Genomic DNA, 26,822 nt, shown 5'->3' with positions numbered 1-26,822 from the left:
TTCATGAAGACATGTTGTTTCTGTCACTTTAATTATTTCAGCATGCATCACACATTAAAACACCAAGCAAGCACAAGGTCATGACTTGTCTCTATTAGAACTGCTTTTCACTCCCGGAACGGCTTATAAACAGACTGCAGGGGTTTTAGGAGCAACAGATAAAAACCTTCATATGATTTTCACATGACGAAATATATGCATTTAAATGGCAATCCAATGCAAGACACCAAGAATAAAATACATTTTCACAAAGTTAACTTTAAACCTCAATACCATGTGCTTTGAAGAAGATAAGTGAACAAGTCAAGGGCTTAAAATTCCCATATTAGTTATTTGATGTTGCAGCCAGATACAGGTATAGGGGGAAAAGTAATAAAGAGATAAAGGAACAGTAAGAAACCTTTTTCAATAACTAGCGCTGTTTTTTGATTCTAGGTTTTACTTTTGGCAAATGCTATAAAGAAAAAGCTTTACGGAGATTTGAATTTTTGTACAATTATTTGTGTGTGTCCTGGAAAAAGGAACTGATCATTCTGTAGTTGCCCTTTGCACACTTTGCCTTATAAACCAATTAGATTGTATTTTATTACTACCACTTACTAACAGCTGCAATGATGTGATTCAAGTCTTTAAAAAGCCACCAGAATGTGGATGGTTCTCAAATCGAAGGATGTGGCATTGTAAGGGTACATATCTAGGCTGCCACATTATCAAGATCCATCGAAAGATGTCTCAACTTGAAGGATCCTTGGAAGGCAGCCTTCATATTATGTCTTTCGTTTGGCTTATTTTGAAGAATGCATCACGTGTATCCTTCGTATCCTTTACATTCCAATTCACAAATAAAGAAAGACGGCAGAAAATGAATCTGCACTGAGCTTGTCAAATTTCATTATAAAATGCCATACAAAAGATGACTTCAGAAAAAAAGGCATTACGTTTTCTTTTGTTTTTGTTGTATATTAATCACTTAATGCTAGTCTATAATGTAAACCACTGGGAGACCACAGAATGCTGTCTTTCACTGTACTGCATTAATAGAAAGTCAGTTAAAGGTGGGGTAAGCGATATTTCAAAAACGCTGTTGGACATTGTTGATATTTGAAGTCAACCCAAACAAACACACCCCTCTCTTCTTTGCTCCGGCTCCAAAACTCACCCTCCAATCCTAACCACCCGGCTCCAAGTCGGTCCCGAACACTGATCACTGCTGGCAGGCAAGGCAAGTGCACTAACAATGGCGCTAAACGCCGCATTCTCTAGCGGTCGTCAGTGCGCAGTGGTTTACCTGCACAACTCTCACTATCTGGCCACAGCTGACATGCAACAAAATAATGCTACATAAAAAAAAAAAGCAGATAATGAATGAACGTCAAGGAAGCACAAAAAATGAATGTACAATACACAAGAGAAAATACAAACAAGAGTTTGTTGTTAGTCGCCAACATCACATCAGCGCCAGACAATCAATTGACACTCATTTACTCACATGTGAAGCGGAATCAAAGCAGCCTCCACGTCTGTTTTCAGGCCTTCCCGCTTAGCTCTCTCCAGCGCTGGAAAGCTTTTCTAATATTAATGGAGGTCCTAAAGTGCTTGCCCAGTCATAAACCTTCATTTCAGTGATATTCTTTTGAGCTCTTCTGTATTGTCTCATTTCTTTCTATTGTCTCCTTTCTGCAGTCTTTCTTCAAATCTCCCTCTTGCTCATTCTGTCTCCTCGACTGTCATACGCCCCCTAATGCTGATTGACTACACGTTTGTTGTTGGTGTCGGTCCCACCAACTTCCAAAAGTTGAAATATCGCTTACCCCACCTTTAACAGAAAATCTTTAATATTTTTCCAAAATTATTTTTAGGCCTAATTGTATTTTTGTGGCGTGAATGTGGAGGCGGAAACCTTTATGACGTCGCCATGCACACTTACTAGACTGTTTCGTTCTCATTCTATTTAACACTGAGCAGGACTCTAGTCTACAAGCCTAAGGACTGGTCTAGGAATGACGCAGCTTCACTAGGATGTAGTCATCTAATTGAGAAGCACTGTGTGTTTGAAAGCAGCTGCCATGCTGCACAGTCAGTCACTGATTTAACAGACAGCAGTTCTGTATGAAGGCACCTCCTAAGGAAATTGGGTTAAGGCCAAGTAGGTCTGGAATACCTGGAAAAGCTGTCTGTTAGCATACCTATTCATCTCAAAAGGCAGATGTAGAAGTGTGCGGCATGTATGCTGTCATCTTTGCTCAAGGGCACAAAGTTCTGCTTACACACACCTTCCCACACACACACACACACAGGATTGTGGGAGATCATACATCTATGCTGCCTTAAAAAAAAAATGACCAGGCATCCAACGGTTGAATGCGAGCTTGCGTTCGATTGTAAGAAAGGGGTGGGTTTTAGTGGACTAAATGATTGGAGGAATCTAACATACGTCACCAGAAAGAAGTCTATCGTTTCACTGGAAGATCGAGTTGATAAATTATGAGTAAAAACTCATAATTAACATTTATGGATAAATCATTCACAATAAGATATTGTGCATTTAACCCTCATGCACTGTTCGATTTCTGGTCACACCCAGTATGGTCCAGGTCAAATTGACCCTAATTGGATTCAATACAATTCCCCCAAAATCACACTATGAAAACAACAACAACAACAACAACAAAACAATTAAGCACAAATAATTAACTTCTAATACTTTTCACACATTATAAGAATAGAAGAATAAAAATGTGAATTTATGATTTATAAAAATGTTTTTAACCATTATTTTTAAGACTGCCCCTCTCCCACACACACGGGACACTTGCCATTATAGCCTACATTTATATCAATAATATCTAATCTAAACCAAAAGTAATCTTGACAAACTATATATCATTTGAAAGCTTTCAGACTCTAGTTTTTATATTTGATGACTGATTTTCAAAAGAAATTACAGAGCAATGGATAAATAGCGATAGATTCTTCATTTGTGATGTGGTTCCGAACTATAACACACGCTCTGATTTTTTCCGTATGTTATTTATATGTGATGCGATGTGGGAAAACCCGTTGGATGTCGCGATGGAACGTTTTCAGTAAAGTCAAAAAATAGGTCGAATGTCATTTTTTCTCAAAATTGGGATTTCATTAAATTATCATTCTATAACATATTGTCTATCATCTCTGAAAATATCTTGGCAAAATTCACGTTAAGTGCAGAAAAATAGCGATTTATATTGGCAAGGCTGTCTTTCTCTAACGTTACTGTTTAAGAACACCGTAACTCCCAATGCTGCTGTATTAGAAACAGCAGCGTTAACTAGGTTTTTGTAATTTGATGCAAAGGTAATATACTGTAATGCTAAGTATAGTGTTATAAATGTACCTATGTTTAAAAAAAAAAAATAAAAAATAAAAATAAAATTTATATATAAAACTTTGCAGGATTTACGATACTGATGACCGCTAAAACATGTTATCACAGTCTGTGAAAAGGGTCTATACAACGTTATCGTGAGAAGGCGGAGCACAAGAGAACAACGGAGCTATAATGAACACACGTTCTAATTATGTGTACTAGAGATTGAATTCAAATCAAATACTGCCAGACTGCTCATACTACTTCTGAATAGGATGTGCACTTCATAAAATGTATGAAAATATGGAAATATATGGTTCAGATTACTCAAAAAAAATGGAGGCACCCTTAAATGGTCAGGTATGGAGCTTGGGTGTCATCTAGTGAAAAAGTTTGGTACTGCGGCCAAACAAAATCTTACTGAAAGCTCATTTTTTAAGTATATCAACCAAAAATTTGGAATGTGGACATTTTTGGCTTTGATTGTCTTGCAGTTTAAGAGTAAAACATGCTTTGTAATATATTATTATCAAATATAAACAATTATATTTTTACATTTTTTAAAATTAAACTTCTATAACTTTTCTTTTTAATTTCACTGTCATAATTTATTTCACTTCTACAATAATCTGACAAGTGTCTCCTTTAAAACAAACCAACCTTAGGTCTATATTCAAAAGCATTCTTGAATTACAACCATTTAAGTTTGGAAGGTGCATTTTCATGTCTATGTGAAAAAATGGGGTGACAGTTATTTAAACCTGTTTTTCTCAGAATTCTGTTCCTGAAAATCAGAGCGATCAGCCGACTTCAGATACCCATAACTTTTGTTACAGACAAGAAGTAAAAACAGATTTGGAAAGGGCTCGAATCCAGCATTCATAAGGTATTGAATCCTGTGATAGGTAAAATTTCCTCATTTTCACAGATCACATCACGTGTTTTTTGAAATTTAATACAAATCAAATATTAACATTACTGCCCAAACTACTTCTGAATAGGATGTCTACTTCATAAATATTTTGAAAAGTATGGAAAAATATGGTTCAGATCACTCAAACCATATATGGAAATCGAAGAGTCCTTATATGGTCATCGGTGGAGTTTGGATGTCATCTAGTGGTACAGTTTGGTACTGCACACAAAAAAAAAATCTTACTGAAAGTTCTTTTTTGAGATATCAACCTAAATTTGCCACATAACTTGTTCAGATATTTAATTTTGATTTTCTTGAAGTTTTATAGTTGAACATGTATTGTAAAATATGTTTTCTATAAAATATATAAAAATTTTCATAAACTTTTATAACTTTTTTCCACATCTACAATAATCTGTGAAGTGTTCCCTTTAAAAATATACCAAACTTAAGTCTGTGTTTTGAAGTATTCAAGATTTTTGACAATTTTAACAAAAAGTAAAAATTTGTATTTTTAACAAAAGTCATTTTCATGTCTTTGCTCAAAAAGTGGGACAGACAGTTAACAGATAAAACAACTTTTTATTTTTCACAAACTTTGTTGTTAAACTCAGCAAGACACTGGCACTGGACTAGAGCTGAAGAGCTCTGACATACAACAAAGTAGTGCTTTTTTTTTTATTTTGGGTCTGTAGTAGCTTTTGAATAGCTGCCTATATGGGTCAAATTGACCCACAAACATTAAAAATCACACAAACATAACATTTCTGTATGCACAACATTTCACAACACATCAGCGTGTTGAAACTTTGCATGCATGTTCATGACCCTAAATAAGAAAAAGGCAAAAAAAAAAAAAAAAAAAAAAAAAAAAAAATTTAGGTTAGATAGTAATTCAGATAGATTGAAAAGAGAAATGATAGCTCATATGTGGCTGACAAAATATTTTTCTGTATTGAAATAAGTGAGGAAAAGCTCCTTTTTTAGCTTCATAGGGTAATAAAAAACTAAAATAACAAAATATAACCAAGAAATGTTATTGGTTTTGGGTCTGTACAGTTGCCTTAGTACATTGTCAAAACACATCAGCATACTGAAACTTTGCCTGCATGTTCATGACCCAAAATGAGAAAAAGTCACAAAATTTCAAGAAAAGAAGGGGGTAAAAAAAAAAAAAAAAAAAAAAAAAAAAAACAGCTTAACTGATGTTTCTGACAACTCAAAAATAAAAAAAACAGGTCAAATTGAATTTCTTTTCATTTGTACTTTAAATTGGAATGTCCATTAAGATTTTTCAATAACATTTCAATCAACAAAACCTGGAAATCTTACTTTTTTTCTCCCCTTTTATCTCAAATTACATAAAAATCATGGAACATAATTATCACCACTAAATGCTCTTTGCAATTTATTTTATTTTATTTTATTTTATTTTTATTTTGTGCAGCAGCTCTTGTTGGAAGCCATATTAAGACACTTGGATTTCCACATTTTTATCATGACCTGATTTGCAAATGCTAATGACTAACTTCTCTAAAACAGAATAAATAAACATACTGAATAGTTTCCAAATAGAGTTGGTTTGTTACACTAATTCATGCATACATATTAGATATCACACCATTACAATATTCAAACTAGTGAAATTATAATCTGTCATTCAGTGGCTCAAATCTATCCCAGACTGTCGCTAATCTAGATATTTTCATAAATCTGCATCAGATTTAGAGCTCAGGTAAGTCTTCAATTATAGAAGCTCTCTCTCTCAATTCTTAATTTCAGTTTCTGATATGACACTGTTCTCAGAGATTGTAGAGCAATGTTCAAAGTAGGCTACTTTGCTGTTGCAACTTGTGATGCATCTACAAAAACATGCAGTAACATTACGGATACTATACATGGTCTTTCAGCCTCCTTTTGTTTGTGTCCTCAGTTTACCCATCATCAGAACAAAGGCAACCTTCTCTGACAAACGTCTGTATACGTGCTAAATTCAAGAAAACAAGTTTGCACAGTTGTGTCTGAAGTTGCTCTGGGCAACAGATATCATTCCAGCAGCATAAGTTTGAAGATATGAGAATAAAACTATAAAAGATAACCCAAGCTGCTGCAGAATAGGGGAGGAAGGGACAGAGAATGAAAGGAGAAGAAATAGAAATAGGGTGTCGGGAGAGGAGCTCACTCTCCCGCTCTGAGGAAACGGTGCATAAATTCAGCAGAACAAAACAGGCAAAATGCTATCACTGGAGCCCAAGCGCCATTGCTCTGACGAACAAATACACACAGCACACATCTAAGAAACAATTGCATTATTAATCAGTCTGAGGCCTGTTTAGAGGGAGAGAGATGGGGCTTTGAGGAGTTTTCTCCATTTAAACAGTGAAAGTTGTTCATTTTTGCCATGTGATTTAGATTAAGGGATAGCATAATACAAATTTACCCCATTTCCTTTCTTAATCAAATGTCTCTGGCTTTATTTTGCATGATTCATCAGTCCACGTTTTTCAAAAGTTTTTCCATAATCTTTAATCAAAAACTTTCTTTGTCTCTGCTCTGCTGCTGTCAAACAACATGAATCACAGAACAACAAACAAAAAGAACTACACAAATAAAAATAACAGCTCAAAATTCTCTCTTGATATAAACAAGGAGGTTTATAATAGATTTTCAAACTTTTAAATGCCAAGGGGTCAGTAAGAATTTTTTATGTTTTTGAATAAAGTCTCTTTATGCTCACCAAGGCTGCCTTTATTTGATCAAAAGTGCAGTGAAAGCAGTAATATTGTTAAATATTATTACAATTTGAAACAACCGTTTTCCATTTTAATAAATTTTAAAATGTAAAATAATTCCTGTGATGGTAAAGCTATTTTCAGCCGCCATTACTTCAGTGTCACATGATACATCAGAAATCATTCTAAAATTGTAGATTTGGGACTCAAAAAACATTTAATTTTATTATTGTTGAAAACGGTTATGGTTTCCACAAAAAAAATGTTAAACAACACAACATTTTTCCCCCAAGATTATTTGATGAATGGCAAGTTAAAAAGAATAGCATTTTTTTAAAATAGAATGTTTTTGTAACAGTGTAAAAATGTTTATGGTCACTTTTGATAAATTTAATGTGCCCTTGCTGAATAAAAGTTTTAGGTTCTTTAAAGCAAAAAAATAAAATAAAAAAATGCTACCATCCAGTCTGGAGTTTGTAAGTTCTTTTTATTTTTCCTCAGAATTGGTGTTGCTGTGAATGGCGTTTCATGTGGTCTTTAACCAAATCATCATCTTAAAGGTGCCCTAGAATTAATAATTTATCTTGGCATAGTTAAATAACAAGAGTTCAGTACATGGAAATGACGTACAGTTAGTCTCAAACTCCATTGCTTCCTCCTTCTTATATAAATCTCATTTGTTTAAAAGACCTCCGACGAACAGGCAAATCTCAACATAACACCGACTGTTACGTAACAGTCGGGATCATTAATATGGTACCCCCCCCAATATTTGCATATGCCAGCTCATGTTCAAGCATTAGACAAGGGCAGGACGTCTGGTTGTGCACAGCTGAATCATCAGACTAGGTAAGCAAGCAAGAAAAACAACGAAAAATGGCAGATGGAGCAATAATAACTGACATGATCCATGATATCATGATATTTTTAGTGATATTTGTAAATTGTAAATTGTCTTTCTAAATGTTTCGTTAGCATGTTGCTAATGTACTGTTAAATGTGGTTAAAGTTACCATCGTTTCTTACTGTATTCACGGAGACAAGACTGTCGTTATTTTCATTTTTTAAACACTTGCAGTCTGTATAATGCATAAACACAACTTCATTCTTTATAAATCTCTCCAACAGTGTGTAATGTTAGCTTTAGCCACGGAGCACCATCAAACTCATTCAGAATCAAATGTAAACATCCAAATAAATACTGTACTTACGCGATTAGACATGCTACTGTACTTACGCGATTAGACATGCTGCATGACGAACACTTTGTAAAGAACAATTTTGAGGGTTCTATTAGCTGTGTGAACTTTGTTTATGCTGTTAAAGGCAAGCGCAAGCTCCGTGGGCGGGGAGCGTGAGCATTTAAAGGGGCCGCAGCCTAAATCGGCTCATATTTAATGATGCCCCAAAATAGGCAGTTAAAAAAATTAATAAAAAAAAACCTATGGGGTATTTTGAGCTGAAACTTCACAGACACATTCAGGGGACACCTTAGACTTATATTACATCTTTTAAAAAGACATTCTACGGCACCTTTAAGACTAGAGCAAGCCGAGTGAATCTTACCGTTGAGCAATCAAACTCTATTCCAAACCACACCGACTGCATTAAACCAGAGAGGACAAAATATGATTTTGATTAATACTGTGCATGTGTGCTCACAGTAAGGAGCATGCATGTGGGATGCAGCAGGAAGTGCAGAAAGGGCAGTGCAGTGGGCGGCCCTGACAAATGTTCCGGCTGTCAAAGGTGTGCTGTAATCAGTGGGGGGAGGTACTGAGCTGGACATCAGCTGCTTCAAGGTCTTCCTCTGTCACTTCAGCTGGAAAGTTCCAACACTGCAGACTCCCTTTCAGAACTCAATCGCTCTTCAAAACATCAGGAAACCACAGATGCTCCACTCACAAACCCCATACCAGTTTGGTGCTTTGGCTTCTTTGACCTCACCCTAAGGTCAAAAATTTATATTCATTACAACAGCACTATTCCTCATGTGATATGGCTCAGGTATATTTCATTTGGCTATTTTCTCCAGAGAAAAAAAAAAAGCTCAAAAGCATGCAACCAAGCAAAGAAACATGCTAACCATTTGAGTACATTTCCAATCCCTGCTGGTGCTGCAAACGTGCGTACACACATTAGTGCTGGTTGCTGAGTAATGTCCTCATGTCCTACTTGAGCTCATTAGCATTCTGAAGCAACACATCCCAAAGCACAGAGAAAAGCAACTGGAATCACAGGGAGAGAGTCTGTGTGTCCTCTATACTAATAAGAAAAACTACCATAGACAGCAGCAGGCATGTGCACAGATAAAGCCCAAGTGGTGCTCAAGCACCTGCCCTTTTGGCCTCGGACTAGATAAGTGCAAGACATTTTTTTTACATTTTATTTTATATTTTAGTTTTTGTTTAAATTTGGCCTGTGGCATCAATTCTCAATTAAGTGTGTGCACAACAAGTTATTCTTAATTCTGCGAGACCGTATGAGCCCCTCCCACTCCCTGACATCCCTTGTCACAGCCACCACAACGCTCAGCAGAGCAGGCGAGCAGCATCCACATCTCCCAGACCTGCCTTCAATGGTGACAGCCAAGTGATGAACATGTTTGCCCTAAACATCGGCACTGTTTGTCACCTCTGTGAAATTAAATTTTTAAAATCTCAAAACAGCCAGCCTAAACTTAGGCAATAGCCCTCCATTAATCTTAAAGGTGCCGTAGAACGTGTTTTCAAAAGATGTAATATAAGTCTAAGGTGTCCCCTGAATGTGTCTGTGAAATTTCAGCTCAAAATACCCCATAGATTTTTTTAACTGCCTATTTTGGGGCATCATTAAATATGCACTGATTCAGGTTGCGGCCCCTTTAAATTCTCGTGCTCCACGCCCCCAAGCTCGCGACTGCCTTAAACAGCATAAAGTTCACACAGCTAATGTAACCCTCAAAATGGATATTTACAAAGTGTTCGTCATGCAACATGTCTAATCGCGTAATTACGGTATTTATTTGGATGTTTACATTTGATTCTGAATGAGTTTGATGGTGCTCCGTGGCTAAAGCTAACATTACACACTGTTGGAGAGATTTATAAAGAATGAAGTTGTGTTTATGAATTATACAGACTGCAAGTGTTTAAAAAATGAAAATAACGACGGCTCTTGTCTCCATGAATACAGAAAGAAACGATGGTAACTTTAACCACATTTAACAGTACATTAGCAACATGCTAACGAAACATTTACAAAGACAATTCACAAATATCATGGATCATGTCAGTTATTATTGCTCCATCTGCCATTTTTCGCTATTGTCCTTGCTTGCTTACCTAGTCTGATGATTCAACTGTGCACATCCAGACACCCTGCCCTTGTTTAATGCCTTGAACATGAGCTGGCATATGCAAATATTGGGGGCGTACATATTAATGATCCCGATGGTTACGTAACAGACGATGTTATGTTGAGATTCGCCTGTTCTTCAGAGGTCTTTTAAACAAATGAGATTTATATAAGAAGGAGGAAACAATGGTGTTTGAGACTCACTGTATGTCATTTCCATGTACTGAACTCTTATTCAACTATGCCAAGGTAAATTCAATTTTTAATTCTAGGGCATCTTTAACAGCAAGTAAGCTAGTCTGGTGTTGACGTAAAATAGCATTGAGCAAGGTCGGAAATGCCACCTAAATTAATAAAAATGATCCCAAAATTCAAGATATGAATTGCCCTTGTATGTGTTCTTGTATTTTGTGTTTAGCTGAAGCTATATCAGATGAGCAAGAGTGCTATTTTCTCGAATATCAGCACGATTGCAAATGTGGTATTCATTTTATACAACAGTTCAAAAAACAATAAGTTGATTAAATAAATAAATAATAAATTTTCAGTTTTTGGTCTTTTGCCAATGAAAATAGTTGTAAACAAAGCAGAAAAGTTGCGTCGAGCAACACATAGTGGTGTTTCATTCTTGAATGATTTCCTGTTTTTGAATGAATCAGCAGACACTTATTTCTTTCATGAATGAATCAGCCGGTTTGAACAAATTGGTTGAATGAATGATTCACAGTATGATTCACTTATCACGACTTGTCGCCACTAGGGCTGTAACGATATGCGATATGAAACCGAAATCGCGATACGCAGGTCCACGAACCTGTATCGCGATGTGAGAAGGCAGAATCGCGACACACCCCTTCCAACTCCCAGAGTTATCCTTCCTGTCCAGATCCAATGCAACCACATTTTTAAATTACTATAAGTATTAGGGGTGTAACGATTTATCGTAGATGGTGTGTCTCAATCAGCTCTCTAGTTCAGTAAGTGTTTCGGGCACACATTGAATCTTGCAAGCAGGTTTAAACGTTTCTCATGTCAGTCTCTTGCATGGTCGCGTGAGAAAAGTCGTGGCTTTCTTTCACCGCAGTGCACAGCAACAGCTGTGCTCACAGAAAAGCAGAAGACGCTTGCGATGCTTTGCTTTAAGAAGTTCTGTGGGGCCGTTCACATATTGCGTCTTTTCCGCGTGCAAGTCAGTTATTATTTTCAAATGTAGCCGCGCGGCAGGCGCGCTCATAATGGGATCAACGCGGTCGCGACGCGCATGCAATTCTCAACTTCTCAGAATGCCGCAAGCGCACCGCAGGTCGTGTGACAAGAATAACCGATCAGCTATGGCCTTTCCGTAACAAAACATCAAAAGCTCAGCCGAACAGCTGATCATAGCTGTACATGGTGGTTTTTATATCTTATCTCCATCAATATATCTCGTAGTAAAACTAATGCAAGGGCTAGAAATCATTTATCCTTTGCAGAAACATCCTGATCCTCTTGGAGAGCTCAGTTCATGGTTGCATAGCAACGACCGCCGCCACGGGAGTGCAAGCGCTTTGGAAAGAAGGAGAAGCGGTGGGCCTTCCACGCGTTTTTAGACGCGATATGTGAACGGCCCCTATTCATAATTCTAAGTTCATGTTAAATTTAACATTTTTTTTCAGTGACAGACAGCCCTATTCAACTGTTAATTTGAATACAGAAGGTTTTTATTAAAATTTTATATTTATTTATTTTATTAAAATGTGATCTTGTATGTACAACAAGGAAAATTATTGAAATATGTTCATGTTTTTTTAATAAATCTTGTTTGAATTTCAGTTTCATTTTGTTCAAAATATCGTGATACGTATTGTATCGTGAACTCCGTATCGAGATACGTACCGTATCGTGACCTGAGCGTATCGTTACACCCCTAGTCGCCACCTACTGGCGGTTTCAGTTTAATATATTACAGTATCATTTCATTTTTCCCAATATTTCATATTTCTATGTCCAAAATGTTATATTTAGAACATTAAAACTCATAACATTATTTAGACAATTGTAATCGCAGTGTAAATGGATTTTGATAAGTGGTAAGATGGATTTTGTTAATACTGATTTTAAATAGTGTAATTAAATTTAACGATGATCAACAATATATAACTTTATTTTTTATAAATACAGGGAGTGCAGAATTATTAGGCAAGTTGATTTTCTGATCATATTTTTTTCCCAAGCACATTTTACCAATTCCAATCCACATCAATCTTAATAACTACTATTAATATTGTTTTTAATCATTTATAAGTGATATATAATTGTTCATGAAGGCTGGAAATGAAAAATGCCTTATATTCAGGTGTGCAGAATTATTAGGCAAGTTTTCTTTTACAGGCAAAATGAGCCAAAAAAGAGATTTAACTCAGACTGAAAAGTCAAAAATTATTAAATACTCATGAGAAGGACGCAATACTAATGCAATACTAGAAATTGCAAAGTTAAAGCATGACCAAGGGACAGCAAAATGCTCATTGGGTCAGCGGGGTCAGACAAAAACAGGTGGAAAAGAAAAGACACATGTTAACTGCAAAATAATTAAGAATTAAGGTGAAGAATTAAGTGTGAAACCATCAGGAACCCTTTAGTCTCCAGCGCCACCATTTTCCAGAGCTGCAACCTACCTGGAGTCTCCAGAAGTGCAAGGTGTCAGGATCTCAGAGACTTAGGTTAGCTAAAGAATCCTAAAAAATGACCTGCACTTGATAAGAATCACAAGCTGAAGTGTTATAAAATACATGAAGACTGGGTTTTAATAGGGCTTATAGACAGACAGCTTGAGAATGACTCCTGATGGACCAGCACCACATCCTCTTGTACCACTGTTTGAAGAATTTATCCAGAATCTGGCAGTAAGGTGTTTGATTTCACTTTTAGTCCATCTCTTATCCTGAAATGTCTGTCTTGCAGAGATGGACTAAAAATGATCTTCCAAAACTTACTGCCAGATTCTGGAAGATAAATTCTTCAAACAGTGGTACAAGAGGATGTGGTGCTGGTCCTTCAGGAGTCACTCTCAAGCTGTCGGTTTATAAGGCCTATAAAAACCCAGTCTTCATGTATTTTATAACACTTCAGCTTGTGATTCTTATCAAGTGCGGGTCATTTTTTAGGATTCTTTAGCTAACCTAAGTCTCTGAGATCCTGAGACCTTGCACTTCTGGAGACTCCAGGTAGGTTGCAGTTCTGGAAAATGGTGGCGCTGGAGACTAAAGGGTTCCTGATGGTTTCACACATAATTCTTAATTATTTTGCAGTTAACGTGTCTTTTCTTTTCCACCTGTTTTTGTCTGACCCCGCTGACCCAATGAGCATTTTGCTGTCCCTTGGTCATGCTTTAACTTTGCAATTTCTAGTATTGCATTAGTATTGCGTCCTTCTCATGAGTATTTAATAATTTTTGACTTTTCAGTCTGAGTTAAATCTCTTTTTTGGCTCATTTTGCCTGTAAAAGAAAACTTGCCTAATAATTCTGCACACCTGAATATAAGGCATTTTTCATTTCCAGCCTTCATGAACAATTATATATCACTTATAAATGATTAAAAACAATATTAATAGTAGTTATTAAGATTGATGTGGATTGGAATTGGTAAAAAAAATATGATCAGAAAATCAACTTGCCTAATAATTCTGCACTCCCTGTAATTAAGAGGGGTGCCCTTTTTTTCACTTCAGCACCTGCCCCCCAAAATGTCTGTGCAAGGCCCTGGGGAGCAGGTTGTATGGAGAAACAACTCTCATGGTTCTGTGATTACCTTAATGGGAAAAATAAATAAATAAACAGACTTAAATTAACAATGATATAAAGAACTTATCAAAGATTCTGCTGTAACCATACAATGAGAGTGTGAAAAGCTTTTCATGTCAGTCTTAATATGCTAGACTGGATTTTAATGAACTTATGCATGAGGGGTCTCGAGCCAGGTGTTGTTTGTTAAATTACTACAGCAACTCCAAAACAGCTGTTTTGCTTGTCAAAACTGACTGTGCGGATTATCAATTGCTTTTAACTCTTTAATAAATGATTCAATTATTCAATAAATATACACAGTTCAAAAGTTTGGGGTCTGTAAGATTTTTAAAGTTTCTTATGCTTACCAAGGCTGCATTTATTTGATCAAAAATACAGAAAACAGTAATATTGTGAAATATTTGTTTTCTTAAAATCTTTTCAAGAGCAGACAGAAACATTATAAGATCACTATAAAGCTGGATTTAAAAGTTAAAGAGAGTATAAAGTCACTTATCAAAACAATGTTTCATGAAACAAGAACTTGGTGACACTTTACAAAAGTTAAGTTCAGAACATCCCTTAAGTAGGTCTATAAGTAGAAAAAGCAAACAAAAGGAGATTTGTTCCCTTTTCCCTAAACAAAATAACAAATCCCGAGCAGCTCTTACTGCATAAACAGGAGTGACAGAAGAAGATGTCTCAAGAAAATAAGATAAATAATGTAAAAGAGAGAAAAGAGAGCCTTGCAGTGCTCAGTGTCTGCCTGTTCTCATCTGCTAATCTTTCTAATGTTGTGTTGTATTCACACAGTTGTTTAGTCTCCCTGACAGGGCTTTGAAACTACCCTTGGAGTGCTAATGGATAATTCAGAACCTGTGTACAATATGTGCCGAGATAAATAATGAGAGGAAAAACGATGCTGCTTGACTTCTCACCAACTCCAGAAACAGCTTCACATGCCAAATGCTGGGTGGGTCGGGTCCACTCCTGACCTCCAAAGGTTTTAAAATAAAGCGACAGAGGAGATTCTTTTACACAGCAGATGTTTCAATGCACAAGAACAAAGTACCTCTCTCTTTGCCAGACTCATTAATTTTGGATGCTTCATGGACATGGGCTGTTATGTGGATATAGTACAAAATGCTTTTTCCACCATCCTAGAGAAGACAGTGGTGTTATGTGTCCAGGGGATGTGGAAAACATCTACTGTCATTTGCAGAGGAGCAAGGAGATGTGATAGAATTTACTGAAGCATGATGAAGGAAAGCGACCTGTTCCTGACAGCAGATAATAAATTTGTCACGGTGGGTGATTATCATGGAGTAAATTAAGATGGCTTTATGTAATAATGCGGCCATGCTACAATAACCCACCATCTAACTAATTAGATGCGGTGTTGGTGAGCTGGACCTGTTTGCAATCAACTAACAATAGAAACGATCACACATCTGACATTTTAAGTGGCATCTGGATTTAGTACAAAACATACCAGTTCATGTGGTATCTTGAGAAATTATCAACTTATTTCCCTCTTCGCCTGTGCAAATGTACACTGTTTCAATGTCAGTTCATTTCTCAGAGCAAAAACATTGCTCATTGCTTCTTCCCTGTGGCTAGCTGAAGGTCAAACATCATTATCCTGTTCTATCACTCTAATTGGAAGGTGTGCAACAATCAGATGGGCCTCATGTGAGCAAAAGAAAAAAAAACAGAGAGACAGGAGGTGTGTGACCCTCAGGGGGCCCTCTGAGGGTCACACAGTGCTGCAGGGTGTCTGCCAATTATTGTTGGATCTCAATATTTGTAAAATAATTTTTAAAAATTAAAAAAAAAGTAAAAAATAAAAATCTGCCAGAATTTGAATATCAGTGCATCCCTACTATACACAGGCAGTGGTTCTCAACCAGGGGGGCTCAAGAAACTTCCAGGAGGGCTGATTTAAATTGAAATTAAGTTCTGTCAACTTTTAGGTCTCTGACAACTCTCAGAGTGTTTGGCATGGTAATGGGTATGACAATGTTGATATGTTTGTTCTTGGCGGAATAGATGCTGCTGAATAGATGAATAGATGTTCTTGGCTATGCTGCTGCTGCTTTTATTGCAGATTGAGTTAAAGGACCTATTAGCCTGCCCATTAGAGTTTCATGCCAGAACTCTGTATTTTAAAATATGATTTAGGCCTAGAAGTAATGTAAATCTGAGCAGGATGTTGTTTGTTAAATTATACAGAAACTCTAAAACAGCCGTTTTGCTTGTCAAAACTGACAGATTGTCAATAGGTTGCAGATTGTCCATTGGTTTTAACCCTTTAATAATTTGAATGATTCAATGACTAAAACTGTGATTTATTTGTATTTTTTTTTCAGTTTAATCTGTTAAAAATATTTAACTATTGGCTGCACTACAGACCATGCCAACATTCATTCAAGTGCTATTAAACCACTAAAACGTGATAAGACAGGCGAAAAAAGAACTCCAGGGCTGCTGCACAATTTTAATATTAAATTTAAGACTTTTAATATGTGAAGAAATGAAAATACCATACACACAAAGAACAAACTTACCCAATCTTACCCAAAATACATTGTATTCAGGGCCCCTCAGTATTTTTCAGAGGTGTAAATAATAAAGGTTGTAAAATAATTGCCTAATAAGAACTCTTACTTTTGTGCTGCACATAGCTGTCTATCACCGCAATGTCAAAATATTTGACATGACCAATCAAATCAAAGTAGGTCGGCTTTTTGTTCACAGAAACAGCTGAACGCAGATCACCGCGACGCTTCAGTAAACGGTCAAAGTGCGAGATAAGACATAAGTAGCTAAACTCAACATGTAATATATGGAAGCTGTTTTATAATAGAAATGTTAAACGACTGACAGAAATATTTAGGCAGGCAAGCTAATAAACTTAATTTCACTATTTTTAGTTGAAAATATAGGCTATAATTTACGTGATTCATTGTAATTCATTGACAAAACAAGAAACATTAGCGAAGCCATTCATTAGAAAAAGTTCTTAAGCCCTGAGTCAATATTTTTGTTTTTTAGCTAGTTAACAGTAATCCTTAATAGGGGTGTAACGATATATCGCAGTACGATATTTCGCGATGCAAAAATGTTACGATGTATCGTTGAGTGATGCCGATACTTTTACGATATGACGGCAGTCTAATCTTATTGGTTGAGCTGGAGGTGGCAGTGAGATAAGCCGAGTTGTCACCGCATATTTAAGGTCATTGCACACTGAGTCCGAAATTCGCATGCGAAACTTTCGCACGTTAAAAAATAAATTCGACCTCACATTATGTCAATCGCGTTTGCACACTGCCTCCGAAACTTTCGTCCGTCAGAAAAAAATATTCGGATCAGGTTCGATTTTCTGCGTTTTTCGCATCCGTGGCACGCATTTTGAGAGACGTTTTTACAATTCAGAGCCACCATACGCGAACGCAAAAATCCAGAATGCCATCTGACAAGTTGATCCACGTCGTCTACAGCACAAAACAGCAGCACTGAATGACAAACAACGTGAGGAATACAAAGAGACCGAATATAAAGACAGATTGTGCCAGTAGTAAAGCATCAAACAGAGCCACTGACATCCTGAAGTAATCTTTGAAACGCTCGGATAATCCCGCAGCTCCTTGATGAGGTGAATTTTCCTTTCTCTCTATGCAATCTCGGGATTGAATGGACCCAATATTTCCTCTTTCTTTTTCTCTTTTTAAGAAGAGAGGAGACACTCGTGCTCACTGCTTGAAGACTTCATTTTGTATTGTTTTGCGATTTTTTTCGCAACGCATTCATTAATACGCATCGGACTCAGTGTGCAAGGTCTCTGTGCGTGACGAATTTCTAGGATTGCGAATACGAAAAAACGCATGCGTGGTCGCGTGAGAAAAGTCATGGCTTTCTTTCACCGCAGTGCCACAGCAACAGCTCTGCTCATAGAAAAGCAAAAGATGCTTGATGCTTTGCTTTAAGAAGTTCTGTGGGGCCGTTCACATATTGCGTCTTTTCCGCGTGCAAATCAGTTATTTCAAATGTAGCCACGCGGCAGGCGCGCTCATAATGGAAGCAACGCGGTCGTAACGCGCATGCGGTGCGTTTTCCAGGCGTATCGAGATGAAAAATTCTCAACTTTTCATAATGCCGCAAGCGCACCACAGGCCATGTGACAAGAACCAACCGGTCAGATTTGGCCTTTCTGTAACAAAACATCAAAATCTCAGCCGAATATCTGATCATAGCTGTACAGGGTGCTTTTTATATCTAATATATTAATAAATAGGCATTATACTTATTGTTCAACAGAATTTTACGAAGAATGTTTGCTTTAAGTTATGAGAATAAGTGTTTTAAAATTTGCATTGCTAAACAAACATTATTTTTTCAATTAATTTATACAGCCAAAGGGGTGGCGCATCCATAAATAAAATTAAATAAATAAATAAATAAAAGTCTCAAAAAAAAAAAAAATCATGAAAATGTATTATTTATGTCCTAATTAGATAGAAAATAATAATAAAATAATTTTCTGATTTATCTTTGCCCTTTTTAGGGCTAGTATGAAATTTATCTGTGTTGCATTAACTTAAATGAGTTTTCAGTATAAATTCGGAAATATTATCACTTATTCATAAATATTGTTTATCACTTATTGTTTATCAGAATATGTCACAAAGAATGTTTATTATAAGTTATTAGAGAATAAAATGTTTTGAAATAGTTTAAAATGTTGTAAAAGGCATTGCCAAACAAGAATTCGGTTTTCAGTCAATTTATACCCCTAAACTGGCACTGTGGGATACAAACATTAAAATTTAAATTTAAATTCATATTTTGAAAAAAATGATCAAGTTGTATTATTTGTGGCGCCGATTTACACCGATCTCACTGAGGGCAAAGTTCCCCCAAGGATGAAATCCTAGAACAGTCCCTGGTGTGTGTACGTGTATACAAACGTTTGGGGTTGATAAGATTTTAAAGACCAAGTTTGCAATACTGTTTATATGACTGTGTGGTGTTTTTAATATGCTTTAAGTGTGCAAAACCATGTGCAAATCCAACAGACATCACCATTGCGGAGTATTTTCTCCTAAAACTGCAGCGTACCAAAAACAGTGTCTCAAAAACGTGGTTTAAAACCTCTCTCCAACCATCAAATATTTGTAACCAATCCCGTTAATGTGCGTGGCTTTTCATATCATATTTTCTAAGGATGCTGATTTTTAGAAAGCAGCTGTGAGATTGTGAATGGGAACATGGTTTGTGTAACATCAACACATTATCAGCTGTTTGATAACGTATTCAAGCCAGAGCTGTTGAAAAACAGAGTTGCAACACTCCCATAGACTTCCATATGAACTTTGGAATGCGGAAGTAACGCGTGTCGTGGAGCAGCCGATAGTTCCAAACACTGATAGTTCTAGCGCTGAACCCATTCATTTTCAGTGATTCCGAAATTCGCTCGCTGGTAAGTTGATGAAATTACCGCATTTTTGACATTTGGACGCATTACCTGACCTCTCATGAATCTAGTCCATAGCTGTATTTTATGTAACCAGCTTTAGTTAATGTTTATTGGAAGATAATAAAGTTAGTTGGACTCTAATTGCAGCTAGCTTAAGTGACCAACACTTCACTGACTTTAGCTACCATAACCTGACGTCAGTTGGGCTTCATTTACCTTTACGTTTACAAGTTCCTTGTCAAACAACGTTTATCTTCAGTTATTAGATTTGCTGTTAATGTTAATGTTAATGCAACACTTAGTTGCCAGTTCATTAAAGTACCAGAGAATAGGTTGCATACAGTGGCCACTATAGGAACACTTTTACAATCTAATGTAATTTAATACAAAAGCTCTGCCATGAATTCTACTTTAATGAAATTTATAATAAGCCAGAATGTTTAAATTCAATACTGAGGTCATAGTTAAAGGTGATGTTGCACTACATTGTTTTCAGATGGGTTTCCTATTTATATACATGAGGTGGCCAGAATATTAAAACACATCTGGATAGAAAGCAAGAAGTGCAAAAACACCCCCACAAACTATGACCTCAATGCTAAATCATCATTAAATTAAAAAAAAAAAAAAAAAAAAAAAACTATTATAACTATTTTCCCTTATATTTTATCCAGACCCGGTCTCCTCTGGGCTCTGACACAGGCCCTGTTTTCACCTGGAGTTAAGATGCATTTTGTTTGATTGGCTCATAAGTGGACGAGGGAGACACATACACATTTACACTGGTGTTTTAATCCATCTCTTTTGTCCTCTTTCAACCACTTCTGTCCTGATTTCTTCGAGGGGTGGGTAAATGTATGGGTTTTTACAGATCTTTCAATCTAATGGACAAAATAAGCTTGAGTAGTTTACATATGAACTCACCTAGAGATGACAGGAAAACATACAGTGAGCATCAGTGTTCGTTTCTGCTCTGACAGCTGCGAGACCAGCTGAACGAGTGAGTGTGTGTTAGAAATCCGTAATGGTGAGAGAACATTGTGCTTGGTACATTTTTCATCTTCAAACCAAACTTGGGTCTCCAGCCAACAAAGTTTAAATCCAATCTAGCTAGCGTGCTTCCCATAATGTTTGCACATAAGGTCAGTATAGGCGGAGAGTAGACAGTCTTTAGTGGCTGTTCGAACACATTCGACCACATGAGCGTTTACACTATGAAAGCAGTCCGAATGCATTTTCAAATACCTCTGGAAGTGGTCGAAAGTGGACAAACTCAAACCGTTTTAGACCCCATTTAAACCTGTATTTAGTGTCGTCCACTTGTGATCAGATCAGCCAAAACGCATCTTAACACCAGGTGGAAACAGGGCCACAGTCTGCTTCTGGCAGTGGAATGCTCTCACCCAAAAATTCAAGAAACTATAGCATTACTTATAGTGTGGAGTCTGAATGCTTTTGATATCAATGCATGTTACATCCTACAGCTGCCCTGGAAGAATAATGGCTATTGTAAACACTTATATTCCTTTTCTGGCCTGCTTTCTGCCATCTTTCTCTCCCTGTAAGAAGTCGAATGAGTTTCTCTGAAGACCGAACATTCAAGGAAAACTTACCTACCCCCTCCCTGGATATAATATATAAATTAAATGTTTTGTTGAATGCAATTGGTTGCCTTGTATATTTTTCACTGTTGACCAAACTTCTTTCTTGACTTAAACTGAGCAGCTTCATTCATTGATATTCACTTGTTGCGCATGTTTATGTGAATGTATCTTAACATAATGCAACATTAGGATGTTAGTAATATTTATGACCATAGAAGCATGAGAAAAAAAAAAAGAAAAAAAAAAAAAAAAATAAAAATATTATATATATATATATATATATATATATATATATATATATATATATATATATATATATATATATATATATATATATATATATATATATTAAAAAACATACTACATACATACACATATGTTTGTATGTATTTGTGTGTGTTCAGATGAATGGTTTAGCCTATGTTTAGGGAAAGTCATGATGAGGGGGTACATTAGCCATACTGAAATTATTCCAGAAAACAGAAATGTTAATGTTATGGATTGTATTTCGGAGCATTGTTAATTCATTCAGTAACCATCTCTCCAGTTACCTGTACATTTACAGACCGCACTGTTAACGATAATGCCATCTCTCTATCACTCTCCAGATACAATACACTACTGTAAGTGTAGTCAACGTAGAAATCAATTTTATTCAGTATTTAATCAGTATTATGCGTTAATATTTACCGAAAAAATTGCTGCAAATACAGTAGTTGCTGTGAATGTATTTTACGTTATGGGTGCAGCCCCTCTTCCCTCCGAAATTAAACAAAACCCGATTAATGCTTTTTTCGCCACTCCCCAGGCTATTATATGTATGTAATGTAAGTGTCAACGTAATAATCAATGTATATTATGCATCAATGTTTACGGATAATTGCTGCAAATATAGCTACAGCTGTCTGTCCCGCTTAAAACCATTCAAACTGGTCGACAGCACGGATTTGTTTGGAACCGTTGAGAGCTACACGAACCACGTGACAGCGTGGCGGCGAGATCAAAGAGTGTCGCAACTCCCATATTTAACGGCTCTGATTCAAGCCAAAGGCTAATCATATCAGTTACCGTTATGTGTTGACTTTTACTCAAATTTTGAATGGATTATATATAGCCTAGAAAGTGCGCAAAGACAGCTCCCTTTTATAATAACTAAAAAGCTGTCACTCATCTCAGTTCATGATCTCACAAAGTTTCGTTATAATCGATGAAGTTGTCAGCACTGCACAATGATTCTCTTATTTACACTGTGTATTTAATGAGGATTCGCGAGTGTGCAGAACTCAGCACTGAACAAAAACTCCTGCGTTTTAACCGGTGAGTGGATTCTGACAAAATCAAAGACCTGAATGATCACCAGACATGTCTGTGATGGGCTACATTGCACCCCTGTAGAACCAATCCTGCCTGCATAATTCGCTCTTCCTCTTCGCACGTCCTGATTTTGCAGAGTTAGACATGTTCCTTGCATATTCATGGATCTGCATACTAAATGAAGCAAGGGTGAAATTAACAATTAAATGTGTTTTACGGGATAAAATTATTGACTGCAGGGGGACTTTAAGATTTCTGAAAGAAGTTTATTATGCTCACCAAGGCAGCATTTATTTGATAAAAAAAAGTAAAACAGTATTGTGAAATATTACAATTTAAAATAACTTTTCTATTAATATGTATTTTATAAATGTAATTTATTTCTGTGATGGCAAAGCTGAATTTTTATATTTTATAACCGTGATATATTTTGTTCAGGATACATACATAATAAACATCTTACAGAGGCATAACAAAGACACACAATCATCCTCGAACTGGACTGAAATTTAAACTGTGCTTTTGCAATAAAATGTATTATCATACAACAGTGTGACTTGAATCTTTGTCCAATTTCTACTACATTGAAACATCATTCCAATGCAGTAATGTAACTGAGGTGGAAGAGCACATAACTCTCTCGCACCTAAGCTATGAATAAGCCTATAGCCCTAAGCTAGGGAAAATAATGGTAAAATGTGCCTTTTTAATTCTACACAAATCTTATTTTGCATTATTTACTTGTTCATTGGAAAACAGTTCAGAGCATGTACTCCAAGGTTGTCAACCGACAATGCATTTACTGGGTATAAGGACAAAAAACGACCTTGAATGCTGCCACTGGTTATGCACTGTGCCATTTAATTTGGAGCTACCTTTTTGCACCTTTAATATCTGCAGGGTGCTTTCAAAGCCAGCTAAGAATATCCACGCTAAACCAAATGACAAACATGTCTTAATCACAGTAGGGCTTTTATGTGGAATATGTACTATAAATTAGATTAAATGAGAAAACTAATTTTCTTCATCACACTAGGACCCCACGGACTTAGGTTCAAATAAAGGACACAAATACTCAACCTTCCTCACTCCTTCAAACCTAATAACCCTTACACCGACTTAAAACAACAAGCAGTATATTTGACATATATTCTATCATTTTATAAAATAAATGACTAGATAACACCATATTTTCAGTAAATAAGAACTCATCTGGCACTTTAGGAGGATTTTATCAGCATATGGTGCAATGAGCATAGCTAGTATTACTGTAAGTCTTGCTGTAAATACTGCTGAGAGTCTAAACCTCAGCTCTGCTATATAATTCCTGTGAGCAGAAATGGAGATAGACAGGGAAAGATAATATCATATCATATCCCTGGGCTTTGGCAAGGCATTTTCCTCTACATAAGCTTCTCCATAAGTGTGATCGTTGTCCCTCCCAGTGGAAAAACAGTATTGGAGAGGCAATGGGCTGTCACTTCTGGCTCAGACGTCCTGGGAGGCGAATTATGATGCTCATGTTATGGAGAGAGTAGATTTTTCATTTCTTTTCTATGTTAGAATAAAGCTTTGTTAAAAGTATGGCTCAAAGAGTTCAACTGATCTTATTATAAATGATATATATATCATGATCTGAACTCTTTTTTAATCACAATTATTGTGATTTTATCACTCAGTAAACAAACTCTGAAGTATAAAGCAGCCTATTACTGTGGATAGGACAGTCCACAAAAATGAACCTCAACAGAAAATGCATCTGTAGGGTTAGGCAAGCTTTGCACAGGAGTCAGTGATAAAAAAAAAAAAAGGATCCAACCAGAGGTCATTCTGAGAGTAGGTGACTCTACACTAACAGAGCCACCTTGTGGTGCATGGATGAACATTTTCTCTGACAATTTAAACCAACCTCCCACCCAAAGCTGTGCAATTTCATTGCCCCCAATACTGAGAAAATAGCTCAATTTTAAAAACATGGCAGGAGACAGGGAAGCACACATGTGAATGCTGACAGGAAATAATGCTCAAATAAGCAATTTGAAGTTATTCTACCCTTATTGCTGAAAAGTACACTACAGCAGGACGGTTCGGACTATGATGTGTCTATAATGCATGAATGCAATAAAAGTGATGCTGTTATATCTGGTATTCCTCTCTCTTTATACTGTTTTCTATTGGCTAGCTCGAAGGCAAAGAATATCAATTCATAAACACACCATAATAACAGAAATTAAAGATGAGCCGATTTTCTCTGCACAGGAAAAACAGTGTCAAGAGAACATCAATAATTCACATGTTACTCTCACTCTACTCTCTCCTAACAAGTGCTTATTAGCTAAGCTTGGTAGACAGTACAGCAATGAATAGCTAAAAATTTAAATTAATTAATGTATTTTTCATCTATAACTCTAGATGGTAACGCTAGAATTTAACAGAATATAGTAGTCCAGTTTAAACTAAAGGAATGAGATCTGGCTCTTCACTGACTACAGCAAATATCAACTGAAGTCTTGAGCAAAGTACACATCCGGGGTTAAACAAGAGGGAAGCCACTTATTACGAACAGACATCTGCTTTTGTGTCACGTATTTGCACTCCAAGGAATATGAAAGAGAAAATGTAATGCTATACCATTGTTCCACAAAAAGATGATCTAAGCAGCACCTGGAGGAGAAATTTTCAAAGGCTATAAATAAAAGAATGAATAGTTAAATACATGTACAATGAAAATGTCTGCATATGCATTATTAGTACAAAAACTAGAGAAAATAACTAAAATGTGGGCATAATGCTTTCATGGAAAAAGAAACTTACAAAGGCTGCAAAAACAAAAATAAAAGTTCATGAAACATTCCACTTCTTTGTACATTCAGTGTTCTGTACACTGAATGCGTACACTGCACACTGCTTAAGCAAGATCATTCAGCCAACAAGGATTATGAAAAACAACTATTCACACCACTTCAAATCTAATTTACTTTGAATAATTGTTGTAATTTGTTTCCTAGTACATAGTAAATCTGTACATTTTAAATGATAAGTCTAAACCAATTGGTCTCCCAGTTAGCCAGATATAGGACAGGTAATAATCCAAAATTGCCCAGGGCACAACACTAAATCCTGATATATTCAAGGTTTGACGCTACAACAATCAAACAGCCTGTCTCAGTAAATTACACAGATCACAACAGGTGAAAACGAAGATCAAAGCGCACTTGACTGAAAATTGACACTGTCCGCATCAACAGGGTTCCCGGGACTGTACAATTATACATAATTGATCGTTTGCAGTAAATGAAACAGCTGTAAGATTGACGAAACCTAGAGCAATCTGTCAACAGTGCCTCGTGCCACCGGTATGTGCTTTTTCAAGGGTCATTCTTGCTTCTTGATGCAACAAAGCTCACACGAAAATGACACTGTTAAAATCACTCAAAATTAAACGCAAATGTCATACTATGAAGTGTATCTACAGTTCCTGCGCCCCTTGTCGTGTAAACATCACAGCACGCGGTACATTCATCGAGCTCGCGTTAACACTGGCGTTTAGCGTTCAAAAGCGTCATGAAATCTGAGAAAGTATAACACTGCCATGCCATTTTAGAGTACGAGATATTTGGTCTGGTAATGTTGCTCATATGTTTGACAAGTATCTCCAATAGTGTCGAGAGAAGGGTTAGTTCAGAGCTGCGCTCATCACCGCGACTTTGACTTCATTTTTAAAAACATACCTGTAACTCCAAGCTATAGTCCTCGCAAAAGTGCGTCGGGTACACGGTCAGATGGTGTTGCACTTGGAGTGAGAAGGTGTAATCCATTGACTGTGTGATGTGGGCGCGTGTGTAGAATAGGGGATGCTCGTGTACAGCTGCCTGCGGTCCTTTAGTTCAATTGCAGAGCGTTCTCCGCCCCACAGTCCTCCATTGGCTAGATTGCTGGAGTAGTTTTTTTTTTTTTGCAGTAGTGGCTTTACATCAGACACTGAATAAGAAAGATCAGAGAGAATGTGAAGCTGAATTGATGGATTAAGTCAGAATTCAACAAGGCAATATATGTATTTTTACAGTATTTTAAAGTGATTCCTTATTATTAAGTATAATACTTTTACATTGGAAAAACAGACCAATGACGTGCCCAATATGTCTATTTGACCTATCATATGTGATTGATTATCTTTTAAAGGGTTAGTTCATCCAAAAAAATGAAAGTTCTGTCATCATTTACTCACTCTCATGTCGTTCCAAACCCGTAAGACTTTCGTTCATCTTCGAAACACAAATAAAGATCTTTTTGATAAAATCTGAAAGCTTTCTGGCCCTCCATAGA

General features: G+C 36.5%; 1 protein-coding gene across 3 annotated transcripts in view; it reads right to left on the bottom strand.

Annotated features, from left to right (window-relative positions):
• Nucleotides 1–26,537, bottom strand: part of zmat4a (zinc finger, matrin-type 4a) — a 112,850-nt gene extending 86,313 nt beyond the window's left edge. Inside the window, exon 1 of one of the 3 annotated variants that reach the window (XM_048187260.1) lies at nt 26,228–26,537. In XM_048187260.1, the coding sequence (XP_048043217.1) occupies nt 26,228–26,314 (87 nt within the window). In that variant the 5' untranslated portion in view covers nt 26,315–26,537. Of the gene's footprint in view, nt 1–1,159; nt 2,602–26,227 lie in introns of those variants that run through there. The other 2 variants (XM_048187258.1, XM_048187259.1) reach the window with 2 other exon arrangements.
• Between the last annotated feature and the right edge of the window lie 285 nt (nt 26,538–26,822).

Source organism: Megalobrama amblycephala, linkage group LG4, assembly GCF_018812025.1.
Source record: "Megalobrama amblycephala isolate DHTTF-2021 linkage group LG4, ASM1881202v1, whole genome shotgun sequence".
In the NCBI taxonomy this organism is placed as follows: Eukaryota; Metazoa; Chordata; class Actinopteri; order Cypriniformes; family Xenocyprididae; genus Megalobrama; species Megalobrama amblycephala.
This window is presented reverse-complemented; position numbering and strand designations above follow the sequence as displayed.